This window comes from Lipotes vexillifer, unplaced genomic scaffold (assembly GCF_000442215.2).
Source record: "Lipotes vexillifer unplaced genomic scaffold, Lipotes_vexillifer_v1.1 scaffold241, whole genome shotgun sequence".
NCBI classification, from domain to species: Eukaryota; Metazoa; Chordata; class Mammalia; order Artiodactyla; family Lipotidae; genus Lipotes; species Lipotes vexillifer.
The window spans coordinates 1,713,310-1,734,578 of NW_006784922.1; the positions used below are offsets into that span (position 1 = coordinate 1,713,310).

The 21,269-nt window shown below is 38.9% G+C and overlaps 1 protein-coding gene across 2 annotated transcripts in view; it reads left to right on the top strand.

Moving 5' to 3' along the window:
* The window catches only part of MRPS27 (mitochondrial ribosomal protein S27), a 97,111-nt gene that overhangs the window by 14,237 nt on the left and 61,605 nt on the right, over nt 1-21,269 (top strand). For both annotated transcript variants that reach the window (XM_007457059.1, XM_007457060.1), the window contains 2 exons: nt 4,986-5,056; nt 7,103-7,161. In XM_007457059.1, the coding sequence (XP_007457121.1) occupies nt 4,986-5,056; nt 7,103-7,161 (130 nt within the window). The remainder of the gene's footprint in view (nt 1-4,985; nt 5,057-7,102; nt 7,162-21,269) is intronic.

The window sequence follows — 21,269 nt, forward strand, 5'->3', positions numbered from 1 at the left end:
GAACCCGTGTCCCCTGCATCGGCAGGCGGACTCTCAACCACTGCGCCACCAGGGAAGCCCTCTGGCTACTTTTAAAGTCCTCTTATTCTTCAGTTTAAGTGTAATGTATCATGGTGTGGGCTTAATTTTACTTAATTGACTTGAGATTTTTTGTGTTTCCTGAATCTGAAAATGGATATCTTTTATCAGTTCTAAAAAATGCTTAGCAATTAGCTCATCATATATCACCTCTCCCCATTCTCTTTATTAACTTCTTTGGGAAATTCAATTAAATGTATTTTAGACATTACTATTCTATTTTCTATATCTCTTAACTCCTTTTTTATACTTTTTATTTTTATCTATCTTTGCTGCAGTCTTCTAGTTTCTTGTAATTTCTTTTAGCTCTTTCAGGTTGCTAATTCTCACCTCACCTGTGTCTTACCTGCTCTTTAACTTATTCATCGAATTTCTTTTTTACAGCTTTCTTGACGTATTATTTACATAGAATATACCGCACATATTTAAAGTGTACAATTTGACAAGTCTTGACATATGTACATGTGTATATGTCCATGAAATCATTACTACAATCAAGATAATAAGCATATCTGTCACCCACCCCCGACATGTTCTCCTACTTCTTTGTAGTCCTTTCCTCTTCTTCCTGCCCACCTTCCCACATTCCCAGGAAACCTCTGATATATTCTGTCATCATAGATTAGTATGTATTTTCTACAGTTTTATGTAGTAAAATCAACTCTTTAAACCACTTAAAACATAGTTCTCAAGTTGCAGTATCTTGTATGACATAGGAAGTATAATTAGGGCCTCAGAGGTGCGAAGGCTGACTTTGTGGTTTAGAATCCTCGGGGGACGATGTCCTTGCTGTTTTCCCTTTGCAGGGTGCATTACTTTCTAGTTCACCTTCACTACAGGTTGTAGCCTTAGGCAGCTCTGGCTTTACCTAGGATCTCTGAAACAGCTTCCTACCTTACAGAGGCCTATCCTCCGTGCCCTGTAAGTCATTAAAACCACAGCTCTGGGTCCCTGCGGACCTGTGGATGCTCTCAGGTGACTGCTACCCTTAGTAGTCCCTTAAACACTCAAGGTTTGTGCTCCCATCCTGCCTTTAGCCTCTGACAATTACATCTATCTTCTTGAAAGCTCAGTCATATATTTGAAAATTTTTTTAACATTTTATTTAGGTGTTTTGTTTTTATAGTAGGGGGAATTTTTTAAACGCTATTTAGTCCACCTTGTTGCTGAAGTGGAATTCAGTTTAATATCATCTTCGAACTTAGGAGCAACATCCTTTTTGTGTTCCCTCTGTGGTAGTTCTCAAACTAACTCACTCAAGTGCTTGCCAGGCTACATCACAATCTCCTGGGGCTTTTGTGTAAAAATTTGTGTGGTCTGTGGTCTCACTGTGGTCTCACTTCAAACCTATGGAATTAAAATCACCCTCTGGGTGTGAAGCCTACGAATCTGACGTTTTAAATTCTTAAAGCCTCTTAGGGGTTCAGATCCTTAACCAGGATTACACTCCTATACTTCGAATAGTGCAGGGTCCTCAGGAAAATCCTTTATGTCCTTAGATTATCAATGGTATTGTTTTCTTCAAACAAAAACATTTTTATACTAGTATACATTTCATTTTCTGGACATACTTCCACACTGTCTATACAGCTTTAAGTTTTGTTAATGAAGAATTCAATGAGGAATTCAAATTTCAGACCCATTTTCCTTTATAGTCTTTGTTGACCACAACCATCCGCTGCAATGTGTATTCCTGAGGAGCTGAGTGACAGGCAAGAAAGCATCTCCTTTGGCACATCCCTTTGAATAAAACCTGGGCATCTGCTGGCCCCTCACTGAAACATGAAGAGTGATTTTGACTGTTGAAACCATGGTCCAGAAGCCTGTGGCACTGGCCCTCTGCAGGCTGCAGCTGCCCCAGCTTTCATGGCCATCCCTGCTCCGCGCAGTTTTCTGCCTCATTCATCACGCTAGTGCTGTCATGTGAGGTGATTGGTTGCATATTATATTTAGCAGCAAACCTTTCTCTGACTTATAATATGCAAATATTATTCATCAGATGCTGTCTGTGCAGCTGTTGCCTTTTTTGAGGCCCCAGCCGATTTTACTTGACTGAGGATATCTTGGTGTAGAAGATTAAAATGGAATCTTGACTTATCACACTACAGAAGCCCACTCAATCCATTGTTTTGTTATGTGCTGTGTACTATGTGAAACCCATGAGGAAATGGAGGTCATTTTAATTAGGCCAGTAGATCCTGATCCTGCATTTTTTAGTTAAAATTTAAATTTTGAGTAAAGGGTTAGTTGATTCTTTATATTGCCTGTCATCTCAACACAAGAGCCTCTATTATGAAGAGATCATAAAGATTTGGTATCATGGGAATGCTGTTTAATATCATTCTGTGAGCAGTTAGATTTAACAATATTAATTTGCCTTAGTATAAAGAGGTTTTAGGGACTTCTTTGTATATGTGTATTTGTGTTTAAAATTTTTAAATCACATGGTACCAACCCCTTTAAGGGGTTGTCATAAGAAAAGATAGTCATAAGATAGTCATAAGAAAAGTAATTACTTTTACATCATATCAGGTTTTAGTGGTTTTGCAAAGTTTCTTTCCCCTGGTAGCTACTGAGTCATTGAGAGCATTATCCCAGGGAAAGAAAAGAGAAAAATATCGGTTAAGTGCAATAGGTCTTTAACAAATACTTGTCAGTTGATTACCTGTTGCCGTTTTCCTTAATACTAATTTCTTCCACCAGGGAGTAAAAATAAAACTTGGAACTCTAGTTAGAGTTGACCCATGAACAATATGGATTTGAACTTTGTGGGTCCACTTATATGTGGATTGTTTTCCACACAGCACTACATGATGCAGTTGGTTGAATACGCGGATGCGGAGAGCCAGCTATGGAACTTGAGAATCTGTGGATTTTGGTATCCACAGCGGGTCCTGGAACCAATCCCATGTGGACACCAAGAGATAACTGCATTTCTTTTTCCTTCCTCCCTCTCTTTCTCCCCTCTCTCTCTCCCTCCCTTGCTTTATTCCTTTTATTTATTTCTTTAGATATTTATTGAGTGCCTTTTATAGAACTTTTCTAGGAACTGAGAATATATCAGTGAATTAAGTCCTTGCCTTCATGGTTTTTACTTGTAAGTATAAAAGAGAAAAAACAAAAAGCCAAACACAGACCAGCTTATATAGGCATTTATAGATCATAGAAAATATTTTGGATTTTATTCCAAGTGTGATAGGTAGCTATTGGCTGGTTGAGAAAAGAAAATGGCAGGATCTGATTTATTTATATATATATTTATATTTCAGATCTAGAGCGTATATGATTTGCTGACATATGGTTACAGAGAGTGAGAAAGAATGGGATCAGGGATGACACCTTAGTTTTTGGCCTGAGTAAGCCAGTTAACGTAGGGGCCATTTACTGAGATGGGAAAGGTTTGGAGAAAAGCAGGTATGGAGTGGAAGGTTGGAGAATTAAGAGGACATGTAATGTTAAGAGACCTATTAGACACCCACATAGAGATGTCATCCATGTAGTTGGAAACACAAGTTTAGAGTCACAGGAAGAAGTCAGGGTAGGCATATATGTGTGGAGTCAGTAGTCTGTAGATGATGATTAAAACTATGGGAGGCAGAGAATGAGATACCCAGAGACCGAGCAGATGGTGAAGAGTCTGCTTCTCAGACTTAGGGCACGTCAACATCAAGAAGTCAAGAAGAGGAGATCCTGCAAAGGAACCCAAGAAAGAGAGAAAAGAGCATTTCATGAACAACGGAATGCTCAACTATATTAATTGTTAGAGAGAGGTGAGGTAAGATGAGGATGAAGAATTAACTACCGGATTTAACAAAGTAGAGGTGGTCTTTGGTGTCAGTAGAGTGATGGAAACCAAAATGTGATTTGAGTCAGTTCAAGGGAGGATGGAACTAAGGAAGTGGTGACAGTTGTATTGGGGATGACTGTTGTGGAGTCTCGCTGCTGATGGGAGCAGAGCAAAGGAGAAGTAGCTGGAGAGTGATAGGAGGTCAAAGGAAATTTTTGTCATTTTTGGTTTTTGTTTGTTTAGTAAAGTTCATCCTTTGTTTAAAAAAAAATAGGAGGCAGGATATATGGATACAGATGCTGGTAGCCTGGTAGACCTGATGGTAGGAGGCTAAAGTTCCCATGATTGCTTCTATTTTATGCTTAGGGAAATAAAAAAAATCATGAGCTGAGAGTGAGAGTGAGAGTGAGTGGAGAAGGGGAAAGACACACATTTTAAGTTCTAGAAGCAATGAGAAGGTATGAAATAATTATTTTGAAGAGTATGTTGCCTGTTATTCCAGGTCTTTTTAGACTCTGAGGTGGCACTGTAATCTCAGGAATACCAAGTATTTGTATGGATGTCTGGTAAAAGGAATCAGAATAGGAATATTTCAGGCTGAAAATCATTAATTATAAGCAGAATGTGTGGTCCCTGTGATTCGTTCAGGGAATGTATAAAAGTAATTTAATAAGTTCCAACTTAAAACATTTTTGAACAGCTAATATATTTACCTGGTTCAAAATGCAAAAGGAATAAATGTGTAAGCAATGAAGAGTTTCCTTTTCTTGCCCCCCTACCATCTTGGCCCTCTTTTGCCTGGAGTCTGTCAATAATAACACTTTCTTGTGTCTCCTTCCAGAGATATTTTACTGATCCATTTTTTTAAAGCTAAATCTATGCTAGGACTTTAAAAATAATCCTTTCTGCAATCAAGTAAATACTTAAAAAAATTATACTAATATTTCTCTATCCTCTTTAATTTATATAAAAATAATTTCAGAAAAGAGCAAGAAAGAGCATCTGTTTTAATACTGACTTCATAATGTTGACAGCCATCTGGCAGGAGTTGTGTCTGTTAGATTTTTCTTAAGAAATATGTATATTTAACAAGGTTCTTTTTTCTTCTTTGTCTTCACAGCTGATCTGGCATCTTTAATGGATAAAACATATGAGAGAAAGCTGCCCGTTAGTTCTTTAACAATATCACGGGTAAGAAAACTTAAATATAAAGAAAGAGAAAGAAGGCAAGAAAGCCACTTTATATACATGAGGCTCTGTAAATAAAGACTGCCTTTCATAGGATATATTTTTCCGGAGTGTGGTATGTTTTTGTAGTTGCTAATGGATATTTTATAATGAAGTAGCAACTTTCTTTGACTAAAATAAAAGGTAATAAATTTGTCAGACTCCAGTGTCAGTGATTACTGTTGTGTATCTGGTTTATTTTAACTTTTCCGGGATTTGGTATCATGATTTTTAAGTTGATATACCCTTCAAAGTGATAGTATTTACTTGTTAATATTGGAAGTAATTTTGGTAGTTGAGAAAGTCTATAAAAGAATGGATATTAATGTTAATGTTAAACTGCTACAGAGCAATGGATGGGAGAATAATATTAGGCTAGGAGTCAGGAATAGGTCTTGAGAGTAACCATTACTGATCACCTTCTGCGCCAGCTGTTGTACTAGTTTCTTAACTTACATTATCTTGCTCTTCTCATAGCGGCCATATGAGGTAAGCATTGTTATCTCCATTTTGCATGTAAGACTCAGAATGCTTGATGACTTTCCCAAGTTCACACAGTTCATAGGTGGAAAAATTGGGCTTCAAACCCATATCTCTGTGACATTGAAGTTCTTTTCTGTTGCCTCCCTTAAAGAGATCTTATCTTGTCTTAATGAATTTGCTTTATGACATTGGGCAAGTGGGCCCCTCTCAATTTCCCCTTATTCAGTATGGGGACAATAGTATTTTCCTCATAGGGCTGATATGACGCTAAATTGAGATCTTAGATGTGAAAACTCTTTGTAGAAATTAATGGCACCATAAAATTTAAGAGACTTAAATCTAGGAGAAGAAAAGTAGAGAAACCATCATCCTTTTTAGTCTGAGTCCTTTCTTTCTGCTCCTTGATATTTTCCTTTTAGTAGGGGAACCCTTTAGCTAGGTTATAACCTAAATTTTATAGACTTATCATTTTCATATTGGAGGGGAACTGAAAGACCACTGGTTCATCCCTTACATGATGTATAAAATCTCTGTATGCCATAATGCCTGGTGTTTGTTTAGGCAGCACTTCAGAGTTTAAAGAGCTTTCACGTACACTTTCTCGTTGGGGCCTCGTCCTCTTCAGTGCAGGTGCCTTTATTCTGTTTATGCAGATGGAGCAACTAAGTTCCAGCGGGGCTGTGCCGTCTGTTTATGCCACACAGCATGCAGTCAGGAGAGCTAGTTCTCAACTTCAGGTCCTGTGTTGGAACCATATTTTATCTGCCCCTTAATGAGATTTCTAAGTCAAGTCCATAAGTCCTAAAAAGGGTGAGATCCATTAAGTCTCCCCCTCTTTACTTTTCTCTCCCTCTTCCTGAGGTTTTAATTATATTCACTACATCCATTATCTCCTACTTCACCCTTTGTGCCTCTGAGTCTTTACTTTAGAGTAGAATTCCTCCTTAGAAGAGTCTTTTCTGTTTGTTTCTCTGGTTTAGAGTTGAGCACACTGAAGGAGTTTGTGGTTCGAGGGGAGACTTTGCTGGTAGAAGAATCACAGGTTGACTGGTCTGTAGCAGAAGCAAATCAGATAGGAAAAATGGTTATAAGGCTGAATTCTCTAAATTTAGACTTTTCCTCTCTTGGGCCATGTTTTTTCAGCCATTAGAGTCTTCATCCTTTCAACTATGTGTTCCCATGTATTTGGAGTTTGGAACATAGAGAAAATATCAGGGTTTAAAGTTAATGGGAAATACCAGTGGCTAATTATAAATACACTAATAGGAGCTCTCTCTTGTTCTGAGCAAGGTTAACGTTTAGTTTTTAAACAGTTTTTCTAACCAAGGTTGTTCTACGTATAGAAAAAGAGAGGCCATTGTAGATTATTTGTTGGCATTAACATAGAGTGGTTTTGAGGATGGAGCCACACTGTATGAACACTGTTCTAATAAAATGTGTGTTTTATTTTTAAGGTCAGTGTGTGACTTAGGCTCAATATATGGCATAATTTATATTCAACCAAAGGTTTCTTTTTTTGTCTTTTAGTTTGTGGACAACATTTCATCTCGAGAAGAGATAGACCATGCAGAGTATTACCTGTACAAGTAAGTTTTCCATTTCATTAGACTATATATTCTCTTGTTTCACATCCTTTTTTAACACAAAAGGTGGTAAGTACTGTATATAATCTTCAGCTCCTTGCTTTTTTTTGTTTGTTTGTTTGCGTTATGCGGGCCTCTCACTGTTGTGGCCTCTCCCATTTGCGGAGCACAGGCTCCGGATGCGCAGGCTTAGCGGCCATGGCTCACGAGCCTAGCTGCTCCGCTGCATGTGGGATCTTCCCGGACCGGGGCACGAACCCGTGTCCCCTGCATCAGCAGGCGGACTCTCAACCAGTGCGCCACCAGGGAAGCCCCCAACTCCTTGCTTTTTAAGTTTGTGCTTTGGAGATCTTTCTATGTCAGTGTATAGAGAGATTAGACATTTTTTATAACTGTATCATATTCCATACTATGAATATATTATTTAAACCAGTTCCCTATTGTAGGGCCTTTAGGTTGTTTGTGCTCTCTTTTTGTATGATGCACAATGCAATAATTAATAACCTTTTACATAGGTAATTTTGCACATAGTTCTCATAAGTATGTATATTTGATACATATGTAAATGTAATAATACACATGGATATATGTATGTGTATACACACACACACACACACACACACACACACACACACACACACACACATTTAATTTCAATAGCTGTTGCCAAATCTCTTTCCATTGGGGTCTTACCAATTTACATTCCCACCAGCAGTGTATGAAAGAGGCCTGTTTCTACAGCTTGGCCAACAGAGGTATTTTCACACTTCTGGATTTTTGTTCGTCTGATAGGAGAAAAAAATATATGTCTATTTATCTTTTTCCTCCCTTTTTTTATTTAGGTGGAAGTGCACTCTTTAAGTACTATTCAGCTCCTGTTTTCAATTAACACTTTTTCTACATTACTGCCTTTACTTCATTCTTTCTCACAACTGGGAACAATCCCATTGAACTACAGCTACACTCTCCCCTGTGTACAAAGAAGTATGTTCAGTACAGCACCGTCTATAGCAGTAAAAACTGGAATAACCTAAAGTTCATTAAATAAAGGACTGATCAAATAAATTATTATTTATTCTTATAGTTGACTTTTCATCTGTCAAATACCTGTCAAAATGATACCTTACAACTAACTTTTTTTTGTGTGTTTACAACTAACTTTTTATTGTGATTTTAAAAACCAGATTTATGATTTGTTCCAATTCCTAGGCTGCAAAAAAAGACTCAGGCTGAAATTTAAAATGTTTCCAGTAAACATTGTATTAGAATTTCCCATTCAATCTTTGGTTTTTTAAAATATTTATTTAGTTGCGGCAGGTGAGCTCCTTAGTTGCGGCTGGTGGACTCCTTAATTGTGGCTTGCCAGCTCCTTAGCTGCTGCAGGCAGGCTCTCAAGTTGTGACTCACCAGCTCCTTAGTTGTGCACATGAGCTCCTTAGTTGTGACATGCGAACTCTTAGTTGCAGCATGCATGTGGGATCTAGTTCCCTGACCAGGGATTGAACCCGGGCCCCCTGCCCTGGGAGCGTGGAGTCTTATCCACTGCGCCACTAGGGAAGTCCCTTAACTTTGTTTTGATCAAGAGAGTTTTCAGTTATTTACATCTGGGTATATATTTTTTAAAGCTTTCTTTATATTAGGGAAAACATATCCAATTTTCTTGTATGTGATACTGCGAAATAGTAATAAGGCTTCATTTTTTTCTTCCTGAATTGGGTAGATTCTACCACCATTTTGGTGTTTTCTGTTTAAATACAAATCTCAGGTAGATAAGATTCCAAACCGTAAAAAAAAATTATTTTAAATCTAAGATTGTCTTTAACTGTGTCTGAAGTTTAAATTCTAGGTGCTGAAATCATAATTACAAGTGCCCTCCTACCTTTCATTAAGATAAACATAAATGGATTCCTTGATGGGAGCAAGCCCTGCCTTCCTTTAGTGGTTCTTTGGCACTGTAAGGCTCCTTTGGTAGTTATTTTTGCCAGTGGTGAAAGGTGTATTTGGGCTGGCACCTTTGTTTGCTTTGTTCATGGGAAAATGCAGAAAATCGTTCCAATTTATAAATAGGAACTATTTTTTAGAATTCCATCCTGTAGGACACAGTGCTATAGTCTTAGAAGAAATATGTCCCAAATTTACTTGTACCTCTGTAGCATATAATTGATTTCAGCAATTCAATATTCAGCATGTATTTACTGAGCACCCATTGTGTGCCCAGAATTTGTCCAAGGTGCTGGGCATATAGTGGTGAATAAGTTAGACACTCTCCCTGTCTTTATGCATTGAAGTTTAACTGAGAAATTTAAGTCCTACAGAAAGACATTCTGTGATTAATTCTTCATATCATGTCCAGTTTTGTGAGGCCTGGAGTCTTATTGAAAGTTTCATAAAATCTCCCTGTTTTTATATAGGTCATATAGAAGACTCTTGTCCATCTTAAATCTGAGGCGTTGTTTAATTTGACATTCCCCATCCTTTGCTTAATCAAAACTAGTGTTCTAACCAACCATGACTTATCACTCTTTTATTTCCGTTCTTTCTCCTCCCTTCAGTTGCCAAGAAAATAAGCTCTCTTTTTCTGAGTTTTTTTTTTAAGAAAGAAGTGCTTTCATGACTTCATGAGATTACTGTTGTATGTGTGTGAGACCAAGTACAGCACAGTAAAGCTGCATCAGGTGTAGATGATGGAGGCTGGCCAGTATTCGTTCATCAGCTAAGTATCAACTCCTGCTTTCCAGCCTTAGAGGATATACAAAACATAGTAATGCCTCAGCAGAATTGCAGGTTAAGTTATGAACTCTTGGGGTTTCCCTGCTTTAATTGAAATCAAGAATGTTAATCCTGAGGACACCAAGGGCCTCTGGGATTTCCACCAGTTAGGTCTTCAGCGTTCATGGTTGCAATGCCTAACATTTCCACATGGGATGACTTTAGACATCTCGGAGTAAACTTACAATCACAGGTATAAGATATGGAGATATAGGAGCAATCCATTAATCCTGCAACTAATAGCTTCTTGCTGGCCTGCCTGGAGAATTTCTCATTCCCCAGGCAGTACTGTCTTTGAGGGGAAGGCCCACAACAGGACCTTGGCTGCCACCTCTGTCAGTGGCCCAAATCTTTCCCTGCCTCAGTCTGTAGAGACCAGGCTCTGCAAGCAGAATATAATCGCCGCATCCTCTCATCTTCTAGTGATCAGATCTCCCCAGTGATTATGTAAAGGCTATTAGAGCCGAAGAAGTTTGGAAACCTGGAGTGATCAGTGGAGAGCTAGTTGAGCACCTCCCGTTGAGTCAGGTGAACAAGTAAGCAGTTCAGGGTGCTTCCGGCACATGCCAGTGTATTATCCTCCTCTCATTCCAGGAAAGACTCTCAGCTTTTGAATCTCCTGAAGTACACAGGTTTAAAAGTTTGGGGGCATCAACATTAAAGAGTCCCAGGGATGTTTTAAGGAGAGTTAAAGAGAGGCTGCTATTTAGATAGCAGGAGGGAGAACAAATGCTCAACCACCCCTCTTTGGGCTCTGGGCTCCTCTCTGGGGGCCCACAGCCTTTTGATCAACTTCTGCCCTGCCACTTACAAATAAAAAATGGAAACACCAAGGAAAGGGAAATGATGCTTTAAACAAAAGAATAATGTGAACTAAAGATGATTAAGTCAGTTAATACCAGGAACGATATAAGTTGGCAATAAAGAAATTTTTTTTAAAAACCTGATAATACTCTATAACAAACAAAGAGTAAAAGTGATTACAACAGTAAAAAGGCTAAATTGAAGTAAACAAAATATGAAAGCTAAGAAATAAGAGAGGAAAGCCTGCTAAGAACTGTTGGGCTGTAACAAAATAAAACATGATTAAAATAAGAGAATAAAAAAAAACAAATAAAAAATAAATAAAGCAAAATAAGAAGGACGTGAGCCAGGGACTTCATAAACTGTGTATAGATATGGCTGGGAGGTTAGGAAAATAGGCACAGGCACGCTCTTGCAGGGATACTCTCAGCAGACTGAATAATAAATCACTTTATGAGTGGTTTGCAAACTGTCTTCCAAGAAACCCTCGAGCTGGTTCCTCACAGGGGCCTCTGGTTCGTGGCTTGGGGAGGAATACGATGTGAGGGAGAGGCCAGACAGTCCTGCCACCAGCCCTCTGCTTCTGCTTCAGCCAGAAAAGCTGTGCCTCCAGCTTCTTTATGTATTGGGGTGGTGGAGAGAATTCAGGGGGTTCTGTGAACTTAGATGAGAATAAAATTACATTTCTATTTTCACTCACCTCTCAGTATTTAGCATTGCCTTCAATTGTGAATATAGGCAGCAGATCACAGTACTGTTAGCAGCGTCTGTTTCTCACCAATAAAAATCATTGATTTTTTTTTTAATATCTCATTACATTTGTTGCAGCTATCTTGACAAATTATGCTCATCACTGCTTAGAAATTGCATTTACAATTAAACTACTGCTGGCTAGTTTTGTTTCGTGCATTAATGGAGAAGCACATGTGACCATATCTCAAGGATTTTTTGATGTTTTGATAATTCTATTTCACTATAATTGGTCTCCTTTGTTATCCTGTGCATTTAAAACATTTTTCGAGGAGGTGCCATCAGACTGCCCGCGAGTTCATGCCGCAAAAAAATGTTAGAAACCTCACTGTGAAGGCCTTTTGCTTAGGCTTATACCTGCTTCTTACCGCAGGCCTTTTGAAGTTTTCTAGTTCTTTGCTTTTCTTCTTACAAAGAAGGCTTTCTTTTATTTTAGGTTAGACCTTATAGAGTAAGACAGGCATATGGTTGATATGTGTTCTGTTATCCAGATGAGAACTGAGATACAGCCAGTCTCTTGTCTCCCTACTGGAGCAGGAAGAGGTTTGGTGAAAAGTGAGATTTGGACAGGCTCTGAGATGCTGTCCATCAGGAGACTAGCGCTGGGAGGGTGTTGGGTGGGAACACCGCTGCTCGATTTTGGTATCATCACCCCCCTCCCCACTCCAGCCCCGGGTTGGCGAGGGGAGAAGCCACGGTGTTCCCCCTGCAGTAGCAGCAGAGGCTTGGTGGCACAGAAGGTAAAGGTAAGAGCACAGCACAACTAACGGCAGCTAAGAGGAAGAGGCTGCTCAGTGATTGGTGAGCATGAGAAGTTGACTGCTGATTCATGCTTAATTAACATTTGTTAAAAAGAGTTTTATATGCCCCACTTTAGTTTTAAAAGGAATTGAGCAACCATTTTGTTTTCCTTGCCAAAGGATTGATTTCTGCTTCTTACCCACATGCCCTCTCATTGGCTTTTGAAGAAAACAGATTTCTTACCTTTGCCCTACTATCAATTTATAGTGTTGCTAAGAATCCAGTTTGCATCTTGATTTTACTGACGCAGAGACTAAGGCATGGAGATTAACTGAGCAGACCTAACATAGAGTGTGTGTGTGTAAGCCACTGCCTGTCCTGCGCTGAGAAGGGAAGCCATGAGGATGAATGTGAACAGTGGAACAGTGCTAGAAAGACCAAGACAGTGCTCTCCCAGTGCAAGGTAATACCGATAAGGATTTCAGATGGGGCTATAATTTATTTTTAAGAAAATTGAGGCAGAAGGAATTCCATGGAAAGTACAGTCTAGAGTGTGGTAAAGCAGGAGGAAATTAAAATTAAGGGATAATGGGGCTTCCCTGGTGGCACAGTGGTTGGAAGTCTGCCTGCCGATGCAGGGGACACGGGTTCGTGCCCCGGTCCGGGAGGATCCCACATGCCACGAAGCGGCTGGGCCTGCGCGCCATGGCTGCTGGGCCTGCGCGCCATGGCTGCTGGGCCTGCGCGTCCGGAGCCTGTGCTCCGCAGCGGGAGAGGCCACAACAGTGAGAGGCCCGCGTACTGCAAAAATATATATATATAAAAAATTAAAATAAAATTAAGGGATAAGAGGAAATCCCTTATATTTCTTATAGTCTGTGGGTTGTTGTTGTTTGTTTCCTAAGAACCATGATCTTAGCTTTTTCTCCACAATAGATCTTTTTGTGATCTGTCCACTTGAGGTCAATGTTATTGTATAGTGAGTTTATCTAGAATTTTCATTTATTATTTTTTGGAGAGCGTGTCTTTTCTGGACCACCTAGTCAGTAGTTCTGAGCTCAGGACTCTCCAGATTGATGTGTGCTGCCCACATGCAGACACGTGAGCCCTGAGGCAGGCTCTGCGTCTCCCTTTCAGGAGATAAAACTGCATGTCATCAGTGAAATTGTGGCATCAGTAAAAGCTGTTATTTTCATGGTTTATAACAAGCTTTAACAGTGGCTGTATTAGTATTTGATTACTGCATTAATGGAATGCAAACCTAAGCCATAAAAATTCCTTCTTCACTGAGGATGTTTGCAAATTGCATTTTTAAAGGCTTGTTTAGACTTTCAAATAACTTTGGGACCGTGGCAGTTAAGAGATGCATGAAATTAAACTTTCTTTTTACTATTAGAGCGTCAATAATTTGAACTGATAATTTAATCTGCAACCTAAATGGTCATTCCTAAGGATAAGTGATAGAAATTTCTAATGTCTATATAACATATTCTCTCTATTTTAAGAATATACGTTCTTTAAAAGGTAGCCTTTTGGTTGTTAGCAAAAATGTAGGGAATGCTGAATTACTTGTCACACAATAAGAAAAGATTGTTGCAGAGCTCCATGAGAAGGTCTGTTTTTCTCGGAATACAGCTCTCTGTGTTGCCATGGAGAGTGACGTGCCACCCACTAATGAGAGGAAGTTAAGGATGTGTGGCAGGCTGTGTGTTGCCAACAGAGTCATCCACACTGAACCTTGGCCTCAGGCATCTTTCATCCGTGGTTTAACCGACCTGGCAGATACCAAGTGTCCCTGGTTGGAGACGGATGGCGGGTCAGGAACAGCTGGGGCGAGGCAGGTGGCAGCCTGCACGTCTCCAGGTCCCGGGTTGGCAGCCAGCCTTAAAAAGGAAGGACCAAAATAGCTTCATTTTTCAATAAGCAAAAATAACCACATGGTTCCTTAGAAGGTGAGTGCATTACCCCAGGCCTGTGTTATAAGAATCCATTTCTGCCTGTAGGAAGAGGGGAAAGTGAGAGTTTACTAGGAGGGAACACTGTTCATGAGTTTAAGCAGTGATCATTTTTCTCTGAGGGCATAGAGATTGTGGTTTACAGCACTAAAATGAAATTTAAAATTTTTCTGTTAGCATACTGCCAAGTCTCATTATGTTTGAACATTATTAAAGGAAAGAGCAAAGAGCCCAAGGGGGGCGGTAAATGAGTCTTAGAGCATTTTTTAGAAAAACACTTTCATACTTTAATATTGCCAAGTGCTTTATTTAGTTCTTATTTGCTAATCCTTACCACAGGCCTGGGAGAGAGGTACTGTTAATGGCTCTGCATGAGAGGATAGCAGATTGTCACGAACATCGTCCACGCCTTGCCAAAGACCCATGGAGCCTCCACTCCTTCTGACTTTGCACTTCTCTCCCGCTGGTCTTATTATTTCAACCTGGAGCCTGGTCATAGGAGGAGTGTAGGGGTAACATTCAAGGGTGTTTTCTTGGCTATGGTTCTAACATTCCACCCAACTTGCCCAGAGTGATCTCACACCTTAGATACTCTCGTATTCCTCTGGCATAATGAATGGGTCCCTGAAGGCCCTTATCCTCGGAGGCCAAAGCAGTCCATGCTGCTACAGACATCTCTTTGTAAGTCTTTGTAGAGGCGTAAGCTTTCATTTCTTTGGGGTAAATATCTAGCAGTGGAATGGCTGGAACGTATAGTAGGTATACATTCCAGAGTGGTTATACTCACTGTGGTTTTAATTTGTATTTGCCTAATAATTAATGATGTTGAGCATCTTTTCATGTGCTTATTTTCCAGCCATATAACTCCTTGGTAAAGTGTCTGTTTAAATCTTCTGCCCTTTTTTCTTTTATTGAGTTGCTTGTTTTCTTATTATTGAGTTTTGAGAACTTTTTCTCTCGTAATCTTCTTTATCTTTTTATTCACTTAACAGTGCTTTTCAAAGAGCAGTTTTTATTTTTGATGGAAGTCCAGTTTGTTAATTTTTTCTTTTATGAATCATGCCTTTGGTGTTAACTGAGAAATCTTTGCTTAACCCGACACCACAAAGATTTTTCTCCTATGTTTTGTTTCAGAAGTTTTATAGTTTTAGGTTTCACAGTTAGGTCTATGATCCATTTTAAGTTATTTTTTTTAATATGGTATGAGGTAAGGGTCCAAGTTAAATTTCTGGTGTTAAGAATACCTAGTCGTGTCAGCACCATTTGTTGAAAAGACTTTTCTTTCTGCACTGAATTACCTTTGAATCTTTGTTGAAAACCAGTTGTTTATAGACAAGTGAGTCTCTTTCTGAACTGTTTTGTTCCATTGATCTCTGTTCCATTGCCTCTCTTGATGCCAGTACTACACTATCTTTATGGCTGTAGTTTTATAATAAATCTTAAAATTAGGTAGTGTGATTCTTCTAACTGTGGTGTTCTTTTCCAAAGTCGTTTTACCTAGTCTAGGTCCTTTGCATTCCATATCAATTTTAGAATCACTTTGTGTGTATGTACACACATACATGCATACATATATTATTAATAATAGAGAAAGTAGGAGCAAGATCAATTCCAGAAATATGTATTGAGTATCTAGTATATATTTAGAAATAAGATGGTAAGAAGGATCTTATAGGATATGAAGGGATATTGATTATGTGAAAGTCAGTAATCATTCTTTTTCCATTGAAGACAAATTTAAACTGTCCTGACAGATTTCAAGTCTGTAAGACAAATGATTCTCAGTTCTGTTTAAAAGGGAATTTCCAAAGCCAATAGAAGGTTTAAGAGAAGTATTTTTTAATTTACCAGAACTGTGGTGTGTTCAAAGGAAGGATATGAATCACTACAATCAAAAAGATTATAGGGCTTCCCTGGTGGCGCAGTGGTTGAGAGTCCGTCTGCCGATGCAGGGGACATGGGTTCATGCCCCGGTCCGGGAAGATCCCACATGCCGCGGAGCGGCTGGGCCCGTGAGCCATGGCCGTTGAGCCTGCGCATCCGGAGCCTGTGCTCTGCAACGGGAGATGCCACAACAGTGAGAGGCCCGCGTACCACACACACAAAAAAAGATTATAAATTGGCTGGGGATAACTAGATATGTGAAACAATTCAACAGAAATCTTGGATATAATAAATAGGTAAATTGATGATATGTAACAAAATGTGTGTGTCTGAGAAAACATGCTTTGGGCAGGCTGGAAGAGGGGTTGATGTCATGATCAGCAAACATTCATAAAAGAGGCAGAACTTGAGACAGCCTTGAAGATTGGATGAGTAGAAGAAATGGGAGTGATTGTTCAAGATGCAGCAAGCAGTATAGGGGGGGTTAATAGAGTGAGGTGAGAACTGACCTTATGGGGATTGACAGGCCTACCAGGGAGTCGTGGGAAATAAGGTGGGCAGATTATAGAGGGAATAGAAAGCTGGCAGCATCATGCGTTGCTAGTAGTTATATATATAGTGGTACAACTGCTGTAGAGAGAACTTTGGCAACATCTATCAAAATTATGAACGCATATACCCTTTGACCCAATAATTTCACCTCTAGGAACTTCTGACACACAGCATACATGTGAAATAATATCCATTACAAAAGGATTATGTCCGTCAAGGCCTGCAGATATTAGTTATTAAAAAAAAATTTTTTTTAAAGATCCTTAGGATTGTTAGTCATCAGTAGATTCTTGAGAAATGTATATCATAAAACTATTACAGGAAGGTTAATAGAGTAAGTTTTGGTTTGAAAGAGGTAAGTGTGGGAGGGAAATTTATTATCTATACTTAAGGTGATAAAAGGCCCATCCAGTGGTGGAAATGAAGAAAAATATTTTGCACATAGGAAGGAAAAATCAATCAGTAGGATTAGTGACAGGTTGGATATAAAGCTAGAAAACAAGGAAGGTCAAAAATGAACTGAAAATTGAACCTCAGTTAATGAGGCTGGTCTACTTTAATAAAAGTATTGAATTGGAAGCAGATTTACAAGACAGCAAGGTGGTGTGTTTTTCTCTTGCCTTTTCATTGTACGTATACATATTTCTAAGTTTGCTGCATCATGTTTTATGCCTACTGACTACATTTGGACTGTTTGAGAGGAACTGGCCACAGAGCTTTGGAGAAAGAACAACTGCCAAAACATACTTATATTAGGGTCTACCTGGTGTCCTGGTACAAGTTGGGAACTTTTAGACTAGGTGATCGCTGAAGCCCTGAAGTCCTGCTAACTTTCAGAATCTGTGAAATTAAGTCCTAGGAAGACTAAGCAATTTTCATGTGACAAGTCCAAGGTCTAGTTGTGGATGAAGGCCTGACTTGAAGTTCAGAGGGTCATCAGCTAGACCAGTGTGTCTCTTTGTGCCAGTTCTTTTTCCTGAGGCAGTCTAGGTAGTAAACCAGCATACTCAGTGAATATGTAAATACCTCCTAACAAAGTGACATGAAATTAATTAAACCTAGAAAAACCTAGCATATACAGAGGTTCACCAGGTAAAAATGCATAGTCATGGGGAAAAAAAAAGACTGAAGGAATCAGGATGGGAGGAAAGAGTCAGGTGAGCTGTGTTTTCAGGCCCAGTTTAGTTCCCACTTTGATCTGTAAATTGGAAGCAGTTAATGAACTATCTGGACATCAGCTTCCTAGACAAGCAGCTGACCTTGGATGCCTCTCAAGGCACCTTACATATCTGAAATCTGTTTCTCAGTCTCACTGATATAGAAGCTAGACTTTATCACCAGGAGCTTCAGACTTTGAAAGCATGAAGTTATGGTCTTTGTTTAGTTTCTCACTCAGAGCCTTGTTTATTTAAATAGTAGAATTGAAGTTCAGCCACCTTAACCATGAATATCAAAAGAACAACTAGCAGATGTAAAATTAAACAACAGAAGAGTAGGGGATCACTCATTCTCTTCTGGATTTGGGGGGCAGGCTTCTTCATTTACTGTCTTACTTATAAGTACCTTTAGCAAATTTCTTGGTATGAGAGTAGGGTATTCACTCTTGTTTTCCAGGGAACTAATTTCTGTACCATATATATTTGACATTTACCTATGACCTTTATCTGAAAGGCCCACAAAACATATATTTTTGATGCCTTGCATGTACATGGGATTTAGGAGAGGGCTAAAGTTGATCTATTCTAATAGCTGCAGAACTCTTTGCAGATTAAACCTAAAAACGCCTAAAGTTCCTATAAAAAGATATATCCCAAGTTGTTTTTTCCACAGTACAGAGTCCTTTGATCCAAAAATCTTTTTACTGGTTATTTTCATAACTGTGAAGTCATAATCATGGTACAAGGAATTATAGCTATAGGGCAGAGAGAAAGTATAACTGAATATATTATATTTATTAAAGAGACATTGGTAGGGTTTTGTATTGAGGAGGTTTGATTTGAAGGTAATTAAGAGATCTTTTCAGGAGCTGGTACAATATTTAAGGGAGAGATGAGTAGATAAACAAAAGCTTCAGGAAGAGATTTGTGGGAACAGAGGTTTCAGTTGATTGCATCATGACTTTTGAGGCCAGTGGCAAATAAATTCTTGAGTATTTCCAGATGTCATGGGTCTAGGCAAGAGGACATTTGAGGAGCTAGAAGTATGTGATGTGAATTCTCTTTAGTGGTCTTGGCTGCTGTCATTTCCATGCCAGATTTCCTGTTATGTTTGTTTGTTGTTTTTTTAAACCAGGCAAGAGTTTGTATTTTGAAATCTGTTCTGTTCTTCTTTTTAATATCAGTGCTGATACTAAGACAAATGTTATCACCAGTTTCATAGCTAATGATGGGCAAGGCTGGGACTTAAAACCAGGTGTTCCAACTCTAGGCCATTACAGTATATGAACACTGTATTTATTACACACCGACTGTTTCATGGCTCAGTGATGGATGCTACCAGGAGGGGAACTCAAATCGGTCATTAGTCCCTATTGATAAAAGCCCAGGCAGAGTTTTGATAGGAAGGACACTGAAATTATTCATTAAAACGAGAACTTTGTGGATCTTGTACGTATAGATTATTATAATCCTCCATTTGCTGACTTAATAGCAGGTGGTAACAGTTAACATGTATGGGACATTTACACAGTGCTTTTAGACTCCAGCCAAAATGAACTGTTGCTCTCTGAATGTGCCCTGTACTTTACTGACTTTGCCTCTGTTCTTCCCTCCATTCCCCATCTCCTTCTATAATAAGAGTACAACCCATCTTTTAAGGCCTGTCCCAAATTCTACTACATCCATAAACTTGCTCTGATTTTCATGATTTGATTGTGATTTCTCTGACCCCTTGTATAGATTTTTCTTTTATCTAGTCAGGGGTGCTTATTTAGTTTGTTTTGTCTTTTGACTAATCAAAAATATGTGCTTATTTTTCTTTACTTGAGAAACAGTATAATGTATTAGATAAGAGCATGGCCTCTGGAGCCAATCTGTCTAGATTTGAATACAGCCATCTATTAACTGTATGATTTAGTTACTTATATTATCTGTCCCTCAGTTTCCTCATCCACAAAATGGGGATTAAAATAGTGCCTGTGATTTAGAATAGGTATATGAGACTTAAAGAAATGAGTATATTATAATAAGGTCCTTAGAACAATCTTAGCACAGAGAAGGTTAGTGTTCAGCAAATTTGGCCTTAGTGTTGGTTTTGCTAGATTGTAACATCTTGAAGAACAGGTTCTATTTCTTCTCCATACTTCTCTCCTTAGGGAAAATGTATTTTGACTCCATTTTACCTTTCTAAGAATAATAGTTCCCATACATCTTCACCACTCCCACCCCAAGGGCATCAAGGTGCAAAGATTATCATGGCTCAGAGATAGGGAGAAATAGATGCTTATGAGCACTAGTAGTTAAACACCCAGATGGAAAGGACATCACATTTTTTGGAAAGCTGTCTGACATTAAAAAGGAAGGGCTCAATGTATATACCCATTTTTTTTTTTAACATCTTTATTGGAGTATAATTGCTTTACAATGGTGCGTTAGTTTCTGCTTTATAACAAAGTGAATCAGCTATACATATATCCCCATATCTCTTCCCTCTTGCGTCTCCCCCACTCCCACCCTCCCTATCACACCCCTCTAGGTGGTCACAAAGCACCGAGCTGATCTCCCTGTGCTATGCAGCTGCTTCCCACTAGCTATCGATTTTAAATTTGGTAGTGTATATATGTCCATGCCACTCTCTCACTTTGTCCCAGCTTACCCTTCCTACTCTCCGTGTCCTCAAGTCCATTCTCTGGTAGGTCTGCATCTTTATTCCCGTCCTGCCTCTAGTTTCTTCATAACCTTTTTTTGTTTTTTGTTTTAGATTCCATATATATGTGTTAGCATACGGTATTTGTTTTTCTCTTTCTGATTTACTTCACTCTGTATGACAGACTCTACGTCCATCCACCTCACTACAAATAACTCAGTTTCGTTTCTTTTTATGGCTGAGTAATATTCCATTGTATATATGTGCCACATCTTCTTTATCCATTCATCTGTCGATGGACACTTAGGTTGCCTTCATGTCCTGGCTATTGTAAATAGAGCTGCAGTGAACATTGTGGTACATGACTTTTTGAATTATGGTTTTCTCAGGGTATGTGCCCAGTAGTGGGATTGCTGGGTCATTTGGTAGTTTTATTTTTAGTTTTTTAAGGAACCTCCGTACTGTTCTCCATAGTGGCTGTATCAATTTACATTCCCACCAACAGTGCAGGAGGGTTCCCTTTTCTCCACACCCTCTCCAGCATTTATTGTTTGTAGTTTTTTGGCCATTCTGACTGATGTGAGGTGATACCTCATTGTAGTTTTGATTTGCATTTCTATAATGATTAGTGATGTTGAGCATCCTTTCATGTGTTTGTTGGCAATCTGTATATCTTCTTTGGAGAAATGTCTATTTAGGTCTTCTGCCCATTTTTGGATTGGGTTGTTTGTTTTTTTGATATTGAGCTGCATGAGCGGCTTGTAAATTTTGGAGATTAATCCTTTGTCAGTTGCTTCATTTGCAAATATTTTCTCCCATTCTGAGGGTTGTATATACCCATATTGCTTAAGC